The sequence below is a fragment of the Schistocerca nitens genome, chromosome 5 (genome assembly GCF_023898315.1).
Source record: "Schistocerca nitens isolate TAMUIC-IGC-003100 chromosome 5, iqSchNite1.1, whole genome shotgun sequence".
Lineage (NCBI taxonomy): Eukaryota > Metazoa > Arthropoda > Insecta > Orthoptera > Acrididae > Schistocerca > Schistocerca nitens.
The window spans coordinates 495,963,876-495,975,396 of NC_064618.1; the positions used below are offsets into that span (position 1 = coordinate 495,963,876).

At 36.4% G+C, this 11,521-nt stretch overlaps 1 protein-coding gene across 1 annotated transcript in view; it reads right to left on the reverse strand.

Annotated features, from left to right (window-relative positions):
• The window catches only part of LOC126260222 (uncharacterized), a 34,347-nt gene extending 23,381 nt beyond the window's left edge, over positions 1 to 10,966 (reverse strand). The window contains exon 1 of the mRNA XM_049957525.1: positions 10,864 to 10,966. Within this exon, the coding sequence (XP_049813482.1) occupies positions 10,864 to 10,928 (65 nt within the window). The 5' untranslated portion in view covers positions 10,929 to 10,966. The remainder of the gene's footprint in view (positions 1 to 10,863) is intronic.
• Positions 10,967 to 11,521: the final 555 nt, after the last annotated feature.

The window sequence follows — 11,521 nt, forward strand, 5'->3', positions numbered from 1 at the left end:
TGAATATTTGGTTAACAAGGCTGGCTGGAAGTCTAAGTTTGTTATTTCTTTCACTCTGACTGTGTATTGGCCCTGTCTGAATTTCTTTAACAGGGCAACAGGAATCAAAGTGTCTTGAAAAGATATTATAAAACTCATCCCATTTGTTATCTGATCCTTCCACATGGTAGATTCTACCCCACCTCTCCTCAGCTAGTTTAATTTTCAGAGAATTGATATTACTATTGCTTATAACTCATTTCTTTTCAAAAGTTTTTGGCATGGTTTTCACAGTATCATCAGCAGTTTTGCATAATCTATCTTGATAGAATCTGAGACCCTAGTATCCATGGTAACTATACTTCTAAGATAGCATGAAGTTAATACATCTACAAGTTTCATGTTATTTATGTTGTTGGAGTTTGCATCATTGTTAAGGTCTCTGAGTAAAATAAGGTCATTGGGACCAGTTTTCCTAATAATGGTGTTGAAGCTGTTGAGAAAAGGGATGACATCTACACAATGTGGTCTGTATATTCCTATTGCTTTATGTTTTACTACATTGACTCCATGCTCTTTTATCTGAATTGCACTACCACTTACTTCTCATATCCCTCTTCTCTATACTGCTCAATAAATGTAAGTTTGTTAGATTGAATATGTTCTCTCAAAAAGACTGCCACACCTCTACCCTTACACTGTTCCCTACAATAAATGTTTAACAGTACATAACCATCTAGTTTATAACAGTTAATTTCATTACATTTTACACCATGTTCAGTTAATACTAACACTTGTGGCAAATGCTCTTTTACAAATACCTGCAGTATACTGAGTTTCTTTCTAATAAACTGTACTTTCAGATGTATTATGCTAAGTGATTCCTGGGTTTCTTCTCTGTTTATACGTCTCATAATGTACATAATCTAAATCATTGGATTCAGGTACAGGACACATGTCAAAATTGTGGTAAAATTTTGCCATTAACATACACTGAAGAGCCACAGAAACTGGTACACCTGCCTAATATGCTGTAGGGCCCCTGCGAGCATGCAGAAGTGCCGCAACACAATGTGGCATGGACTCAACTAATCTCTGAAATGATGCTGGAGGAAATTGACACTGGAGGGAATAGACACCATGAATCCTGCAGGGCTTTCCATAGATCCATTACCATATGAGGGGGTGGAGATCTCTTCTGAACAGCATGTTGCAAGGCATCCCAGATATGCTCAATAATGTTCATGTCTAGGGAGTTTGGTGGCCAGCAGAAGTGTTTAAACTCAGAAGAGTGTTCCTGAAACCACTCTGTAGTAATTATGAATGTGTGGGGTGTTACATTGTCCTGTTGGAATGCACAGTGGACATGAATGGATGCAGGTGACCAGACAGGATGCTTACATACATGTCACCAGTTAGAGTCATATCTACGTGTATCAGGGCTCCCATATTACTCCAAGTGCACATGTCCCATGGCATTAGAGAGTCTCCACCAGCTTGAACAGCAATCTGCTGAAATGCAGGGTCCATGGATTCATGAGGTTGTCTCCATATTCATACATGTCCATCCACTCAATACAATTTGAAACGAGACTCGTCCGACCAGGCAACATGTTTTCAGTCATCAACAGCAAAATGTTCATGTCGATGGGCCCAGACAAGGCGTAAAGCTTTGTGTCATGTAGTCATCAAGGGTACACGAGTGGGCCTTTTGCTCCGAAAGCGCATATCGATGATGTTTCATTGAATGGTTCACATGCTGACACTTGTTGATAGCCCAGCATTGAAATCCACAGCAAGTTGCAGAACGGTTGCACTTCTGTCACATTGAAGGATTCTTTTCAGCAGTCGTTGGTCCCATTCTTGCAGGATCATTTTACAGTCGCAGCACTGTCAGAGATTTAATATTTTACCGTATTCCTGATTCACGGTACACTCATGAAATGGTCATATGAGAAAATCCCTACTTCATCACCACCTTCGAGATGCTGTGTCCCATTGCTTGTGCGCCGACTATAATGCCACGTTAAAACTCACTTAAATCTTGATAACCTGCCATTGTAGCACCAGTAATCGATCTAACAACTGTGCCAGATACTTGTCTTATATAAGCATTGCCAACCACAGTGCTGTATTCTGCCTGTTTACATATCTCTGCATTTGAATATACATGCCTATACCAATTTCTTTGTCACTTCAGTGTAGAACAGCTGATGTTCACAAAGAGCATAATAATAATGATGATAATAATAATAATACCATTTTGTTATAAATACATACATACAACAAAATCTAACACTTTATTATCCCTTGCTCAAATTATCATTTCAACCTCTATGAATTAATTTATTGAATAGTATTCATTTCTCGTGTTGTATGTATGGTTAAATTGATTCTCCTCAAATAATTTTTGTCTGCTGTGTAGGGAGATTATAATTTTATAAATGTATATGGAGGGAACAGTTAGGATTTTTAGTTTCTGAAATAATGGGTGATGAGGCTCTGTTTGCTGTGCAGTACACATCTGACAATTTGCTTTTGCAGTTTCAGTATTCGAGATACACTATTTGAACTTCCCCCAAAAATTATACCATATCTAATAACAGACTGAAAACGCTCTTGATAAGCAATTTTTGTGTACTAAAGTCAGTGGAATTTGCTAGTATTTGCATCGCAAATGCAAAACTGCATAGTTCATTTGATAGGAAGTCAGTATATGTATTACAGTGTAAGTTCTTGTTCACATTTAGTCCTAGCAATTTGACCGTCAACGTCTTGCATAAGTTGATTGTTATGTTGCATTTTAAATTCCACACATTTTGCATGTTTGGTTTTGAAATGTATCATGTAGGTTTTTGTAATGTTAGTTTCAGCCTGTTTAAGTGAAACCCGTTTTCTAAAGTATCCAGTGTGTTTACGATGCAGCTTGCAATTTTTTCTGAATCATCATCTTCAATTAAAATAGAAGCATCATCTGCAAACAGAACTGATAGGCAATTTATATTTATGCATAAGTCATTTATGTACAATAGGAACACGAGTGGCCCCAAAATGGAGCCTTGAGGCACCTTTACTCCATTTAGAACAATAATAATTCACTGCATTTGAAGTGGCAGTTACCCTTTTTTCTGTTATGTAGGAATAATGTGAGCCAATTTAGAGCACTGTCCTTAATCCCATATTTATCTAATTTGTAGATAAGCAAGTCATGGTTTAAGGAGACAAATGCTTTTGTGAGATCACAGAAGATACCTGCAGCTTTACTCCTCTCCTCCAATGATTTGCATATCTTTTCAGTAAAGTTATTCACTGCATCCAGAGTGATTTTCCCCAGATGAAATCCAAATTGTTTACTTATAATAGTATCGGTTTTACAATAAAAATTTTGATCTGGTTTGCAGCTACTTTCTCTAACACTTCTGACAGGACTGAACAACAGAAACAGGGTGATAGTTTCCCACTCTTCCCTCAACCCTTTCTGAAACAGAGGTCTGACTTCAGCATACTTCAAAACATGGGGAAAGCATCCTTGTTCAAAAGATTGGTTGAATACTCTACTTAGGGAACATGCTATTATGTCACACACTGTTTTAATCACTTTAGTTGGTGCTCCTCTCACCCAGCAGAGTTTTCATTTTTTTTAATGATAATATAACATTTTCCACATCCTTTATTGTGACTTTTTTTAAATTTGTAAGATACTCTGCTTCTTGGTTTGAATCCAAAAGGATTTACTTTACTCTGATACATCAACATCTGAGTATGCCACATTTACGAAGAATTCATTTCAACACTCTGATATTTGAGCTGGGTTTACAATAAAGCTATCATCTACTTTAATCCTAGATATTCCATTATTACTGACTCTGATTTGACATAGAACCGCATGGCTTTTGTTTTGCTTTTATGTTGTGCAATGGATGTATTGTTTGCCATTTGTTTCGCTGCCTTCACAACTTTTTTAAATATAGCTTTACAATGATGAACACACTCAGTAAAACATCTGTTTTTATTATATTCAGTTCACTGTGGAGTTTCCTCTTCCTGGCACTAGAAATTTTTATACCCCAAGTTACAGTATCCATTTAAGTTTATTAGTCATTTTGTTGCATGTGGTTCTGAGTGGAAAAGTATCATTAAATATTTCAAGAAAGCTACTTAAAAAGTTGTTAAAGTTGCTATTACTTGAAATACAGCTGTTGTCAGGTCATTCAACATCTCTTAACATATTGTTAAATGTAACTGAATGTTTTCATTGAAGTTCCTTTTCGTATTGGTTTTATTACATGAAATTTCTTTGTTAATTTTTGGTAGTTCAGAGTGGTCAGAGATTCCTAAATCTATGCCAAATTTAAAAACATCTTCAATGGTTCTTTACTCTAACAAAGCTTCAGAATTATAACCTTGTACCATTGATTCCTTCTTGTTGGTGAATGGGCGACAGAAAACATTTATTTCATTCACTAACCCTAACTTTCCACTCCTGTTCATATGTAGTCCATGCTGGGTGTGTTCATCTTGGGTCAATGTGCTAACAAACACTGCTACTTGTCATGGAGCTAACAGAACTTTTCAGTCCCTGAAGCCAAATATTTAGATAACTGGTAGAAATAGTGGCTAATGAGGTGTGGTTTTAATTTTCTTTTGAATTAGTAGCGAGTCCCAACATCTTGCTTAAAGTCAGATGGAAGCTTAGTGAAAATATTGTTACCAGAGTGCATAACTCCATTCTGAGCCATAGACAAGGAAGAGAAGTCAACATGACAATCATTTTCATCTCTTCTACTGTTTCTGCATTTATCACAGTTCAGTTGAAAACAATTTTTGTTATTAGCAACAGAAACCATTAAGGAAAAAATGTGTTGGGAAGTGTGTGTAAGAAATTCAAGATCCTTGAAAAGGCTTCTGCAAGATGTATCTATTTTACATAATATTTTTACTGTTTGCTTCTGCTGAACAAACACCTTATTTACTTTTGGTGAGCTGCCTCAGAGGATCATTCCAAAAGACAACAGGGAATCAAAATATGAAAAATAAATCAACAGTTCTGTCTTTAGGTCAAGACAATAACAGATGTTCCTATGGGCATAAAACTGAACTGAGCTTCTTGTTTAGTTTATCCATGTATTGGCTTCATTTTAACTTGTTATCCAGCTGGACTGCAAGGAATTTAGACAATGTGATACTTTCAGTGTATGACCATTGACGTCTACTCTTCTGGTGCTAAGAGATAATTATTACTTGTCTGAAATTGCGTAATGTGAGTCTCTGTGAGATTAAGACTTAAATTGTTAACTGTAAACAATTTGTAGGCCTGAAAATCCCTTGCAGATTAAAACTGTGTGCTGAACTGAGACTCAAACTCAGGAACTTTGCCTTTCACGGGATTTACTAAATGAGCTACCCAAACCTAGCAAAATTCTAATCAAAGTAGGATTAATAATTAAAAACCCTATTGAAAGAATAAATATTAAAACAATAATAATAAAACGATTTATATTTTTCTCACCCGACATATCCTCATAGTTATAATTCCACCAGTACTGTGTCTCTGCAACATCCTTTCTTCCAGGAGTGCTAGTACCACAAGTTTTGCAGGAGACATTCTGTGAAGTTTGGAAGGTAGGAGACGAGAAATCTGTGGAGTTTCATATCAGCACACACTTAGCTGCGATGTGAAAATCTCATTGTGGTACTCGTAGGCTATTCAGTTGGGTCTGCTAAGGTTGAATTTGGACCTTCATTATATTCTTGTTTTGTTAGCATAAGTTACAGTTTTTGAAATGACATTTAGGATCATTCATATAAGTCAGAAAGAAGAATGGGCCAAGTACTGGTCCTTGTGACATTCCACCATTATGTTTCGCCATTCTGAGATTATTTTCATGCTGGGGATACAGTCTATTAATGAGACCATCTGCCTTTTGTTATGGAGGTAAGATTCAATTTATTCCATTAATGCCATGACAGTTTAGTCTGCTAAATACTGATAAGGTCATACGATTTTTGGTTCTTACTTCTGCGATGCATACATGTAACCGTATCGACTTCTGGTGCCAGTGCACTGTTACACAAAGAGAAATTGTGCTGTGGTAAGAGATGCCAGGTGTGGATAACTGTTTTAAGCATGCACCAAGTAAAACTGCGGGACTGGTGGACTGGATGACAAAGAGTGGATTATGCTGTGTACCGAGAGCCGGGCACATGCTAGCTGTGGACTGGAAGCAAGCGAAGAGCTTCAGCATCATCTGAGTGATGGGTTAGCGACCCAAAGGTTGCTGTTAGTAAGCGAATGGTGGGGCGTGAATCAAATCAGAATTAGTGCCTCACACTTCTACTGATTTTGGTGGATGTTGGCATTATATTTGGAATTTGAACTGGGTCATTCACCTTGGCTGGAACAGTAAAGCGTACATCTACGATTGACTCCAGTCATGTGCAAATTTAACTGTTTTCAGTTAGCAAGTCTTGGGAACATTTTTCCTATTTCCTCTAGGACACATCACATTATATGTTGTGAGTTGGGCTTATCGTTGACTGTAGTGTCACAAAATTGTACCCTGGCGGTGTCGTGCAAATTTCCATGTATGTGTGGCTAATCTGATAACTTTCTGATGCAAACTTTCTGGAGTGCGTAAATCATGTTGAAGTGTGCATGATATTCAATAGAAGTGATGTCAGCTTTAGGGCGCTTCAAGATTGTGGATACATTTTCTCAGGATCCACTGGCTAGAATTTGCATGTATGGGAGTTAATTAATTTCTGTGATTACAAAGCTGTGAGTCAATCCCATCAAGGTTTAAGTGTATTGTTCCAAATTGCCTCATGTTCAAGAGGCATGGTGGATGTAAAGTTGGTTAAGACTGATAGTGATAAATTGTCATTTAGAGAGTTTGTCCTTAGCCTGGGGCTGTAGCAAAGTGAGCCATGTACTGATGTATCTGATGCTAATGAAAAGTTGATTTGTTTGCAGCTGCATTAGCACATGTTATAACTATTGTTAACATTGGTTTTCTCACAAATGGATTGGCTGAACTGGCGTTAAGTAATTCACATGGTCAATTGCAGTGTACTAATGTGAAAAAAATACTAAACTTAAGCTTATTTGTTTTAGAAAGAAGACGTCGGATAATTTTAAATTTTTAAAGTTACTGCTTCTAATGTTTAAAGGAAAAGGAAACTTGACCAATCTAGGACTTCAGTGATTATTCTAAATATCTTGGATCATTGTAAATTTTTAAATGTTATTGGTTCTAATGTTATCGGGAAAATTTTGGGAAATTTAGAATTTCAGTAATTGCCTTTAAATATTTTGAAAGATTTTACATCCTAAAAATTTGCATGATATTAATATTTCAAGGATTACTGGTTTCATATTTTAAAAAAGGCATGAATTTTCTGCATACCTGTGTATGCCTGTGTAAACTAAGTAAACCAATAACTGTTCAGCTACTGTGCTCAGCTGCTTATCACATCAGAACCATTGTGATCTAGCAAGATCAGCTACAATGGTTACCCTTCCATTTCGAATCTGTAAGAGAAGGTATCAAGTATAAGGGGTGATCAAAAAATTTCCATTTGAGGGCACTGTTACACAGTATATGCAATGTAGCATGACTCCAATGTGGGTATAAAAGCACTGACATGTAGGCAAGGGATTAATTTGACATTCCTATCTTTCTGACATGCATGCAGTAAATGCAGAAACGTGAACTATGGCGATGTTACTACCAAATGCATCCAAACAGGACCAGCATTTTATTCTTGGCTGCTGAAGGAGAAACACTGGTAGATATCCATTGGAGAATGAAGAATGCAGATGGGGTAGCACGTCTTTCAAAACCAACCATTGTGGAATGGTGCGCCAAGTTCTGTGCAAGTCAAGATTCAACCCCATGTCATAAATGTCATAAGGCATAAGTTACACCAACTTAGTCTGATCTCTCTCCATATCATGCCATTGGTCTCTTAAAAACAGGCCTTGAAGTATTAACAGTTCCTATCAGCCAAGATGTGCAGCAGACAGTTATGATCTGCTTCACGCAGTAGGACACGGTGTTTCACCAAGCAAGCATCTTAAGTCTGGTATATCAGTGAATCATGATTGCCTCTTAATGCTCATGGTGATTTCTGCCTGATTGGCATACCAATTCTCTGCTGTAAGGCCTTCAAACAGAAACATTTTGTTTGCGCCTTACAGAAGTTTTTGATCCCCGCAATTGAAGGCTTTGGTAAAGTCACATACCAACTAGATAATTTTCCTTGTTTAGCTCTGTTACTATTTCATTTGTGGGGTCTTGTATTGCCTTCTATGTGAAGAATCCTTTATGAAAGCCACACAGAGAGACAGTTAAAAATTTTTGCTCAGTTAAACCAGTCAGTATTTTATCATAGACCATTTTCTCTGAGAGAATGATACTGAGGTAATTTGAGATGGCTTGCTTATCCCCAGTTTTGTAGATGGATGTCATTACAGCATATTTAAGTCTGTTAGCAAATATGCCGCAAGTCACTGACTACAAAGATAGCTTATGGATAAGCCTATTAAGTCAGCACAAGATTTTAATATGCTGCTAGAAACACCTTCACAACCAGCAGTATTACAACTTTTTACTGACCTGATGAATTCGTTGTTCAACTGACGTACAGCAAAGATGTGTGACACAAGGGGGATGAGTAGATAAGATAGAAATCAAGCACCAATACCAAAACAGTAATCTAAATTAATGTATTTAATTTTTGACAGCATATGGAATATAATATGAACTTTTTTTCCTAAAAATTAACATTTATGTCTGCAGGGCTTGTAGTTCCACTGGAATGATTATGTAATTCTCATATTAATGTGGGAAGAGGGATGAGGGGGATGGGAGATTAGTGTTTAACGCCCTGTTGACAACATGGTCATTAGTGATGAAGCACAAGCTCGTGTTAGGGAAGGATGGAGAAGGAAATCAGCTGTGCCCTTTCAAATGAACCATCCCAGAATTTGCCTGAAGCAAATTAGGGAAATCACAGAAAATCTAAATCAGGATGGCCAGATGTGGGTTTGAACCATCGCCTTCCAAATATGAGTCCAGTGTGCTAACCACTGCACCACCTCACTCAGTAATGTGAGGAGAATTCTCAGCAATGTGCCTGATGGCATCCTCAACAGTGTAACTGAGGCAGTCATCCTTACTGTTCTTTGCCACGCCCCCTCTCCTCCCCCTCCCCCCATCTATAACATATTATACACTTCCTGGCAGATTAAAACTTTGAGCCAGATTGGGACTCAAACTTCGTTTGAGCCTGGGTCTGGCTCACAGTTTTAATCGACCAGGAAGTTTCAAATCAGTTAAGGCTAAGTTTCAAATCAGTGAACACTCCAATGCAAACTGAAAATTCATTCTGGATTACATTACCTTGCTTACCAAGAACTTTCCTCATAGAGCATAAATCACAAGTGACTTTAAGTCTCCCTGCAATTGACTTAAAATTCAGGGAAGGCCATTTAATTACAGGATTTTTTATAACTTCCATGGAAATGTGTGTTGATTAAAATATTTTTTATGGCACCAACAGTAAAACCTTAATTTGATGCCACAAACATGTTGACAGGTTGGAGGAGTATGCATCCGCACAGTAGGGCACAAAATATGTTCACATCTTCGATGATGTGCACCATACAGAAACAATCATGTTGTATGTTTATGGGGTCAGAGGGTGTGGATCTGTTTGAAAGTTGCAGGACAATGAAGGTTTGTTACTGAGACAGATGTTCAATTAAAGAAAAAGCATGTGAAAGATACACTGCCAATGATGAACAGATGAGTGGAATACGTCTGTATGTGTGAAACTGAAACAGTAAAAGAACAGAACAGCACACTGACTTGCAAATCATTGATGTTGATGAATTGATGCTGGATTCAATTTGAACTGTTGATCTGCACACAATCCTACCCACCATAACCTTGGTTATAGGACCGTCCGATAACAATGTAGCAGTCAATGGATCAAAGAATGTGCAGCAAACAGGTTCTCAGGAGCACACGGAGTATTAAGCTCATGATGGAGAAGCTTTCCTTGAACAAATGTAGCAGGAGATATGTCCATGGTGCACCATTATTAAACAGAGAGCAAGAGACATGTAACAAAGTAGCATTATGCATCATCTGCACTCAGGCAACAATTCAAGACACAGGCATTTAAAGCAACATATTATTAGCACTGTTGATGTTATGAAATAGAAATTCCAGGATATTCTCTCACAAGGAGTAGGTGTTTGCAACTTGCAAAACAGCATGGCCTCATATGTATCACATTCTGTTCATAGCAATTTGTCACCTTACTTGTAAAAAATTAATAATTTTATGAAAACTAAACAAAAATAATAATTGTATAAATATATTGATATGTTCTGGAACTAGAAAATTGTGACTTTTTTTTACTTTTTTGACTTTTGACTTTTTTTCAGTATATAAAACATTCTTTATTCCTTGCAAATATACTAAAATCAAATGTGTTCAGCTGTGAACTTCAAATAAACAGAGTTTAATGATTAATTTAGTTGATTTTAGCAGAATTTTAAGAAATAAACATCTCCTTCTTGTGTTTATGCATAATTACCTGTACAACAATTGGATTACTATTGCCACAAATGAATTTCTCAAGTGAACCTAACCTGCCTTCATGTAATTCTCACTTTCACTCTGAACAACAATGTTTTGACATAAAACAAAAGTGTTATGATTCTCTAACCATAATATGTGACATATAACAAATATGCCAGTTCTTAAGTTTAAATGAAGATCGTTATTTGAGCATTTCAAAATTAACATTACGAAATATTTTTAAGCATTATTATCCTGTCACCAATTTAGGGTCAAAATGTTTTATACTTACATGTATGCAGGGTATGTTGGCAAACCATAATATCCTCTTGCTATTCCACGTCCTTCTGAAGACATTGTTAAATAATCACAGATGTATTTATAATCACTTTTGGTGTTACTCTTTCCTACATCAAACACTTCGGGGCAAATTTTTATTAATTTTACAATAACTTTTCTTATAAATCTTGCTACTAGAAGTGCCATGACAACTAGATATCTGTTTCCACAACTGTGAACAAAAAGAATGCCATACTTGTAAACTATCAACAACAAATGTATTACAAAGCTGACAGATTTTGTACTTTTTATAAAACAGTGCACATACCTCAGCTGCTATTCCTTACAAGTTGTTAAGTGATTCATACTGTTGTCATAATAAAGAAAACGAATACAGTAATATATTTTCTTACAATAATAAATTCATCTACAACTGCAATATCCTTAGTGAGAGTGACATTCTTGAAACCAGGAGAAGCAAACAATTACAATGGCAAGATTTGCTGTAACTGTTTAGAATTAAATGTTTATTTATAAGTCCAAAATATACTGAAAAACATGATAGACATAGATTTTAGTGATGATGACGTTAAAATGGTAAATCTCTAAGTCTGCTTACTACTAAGCCAAAGCTATAAAAAAAATTATAACTGCAAAAAATGTCCAGTACA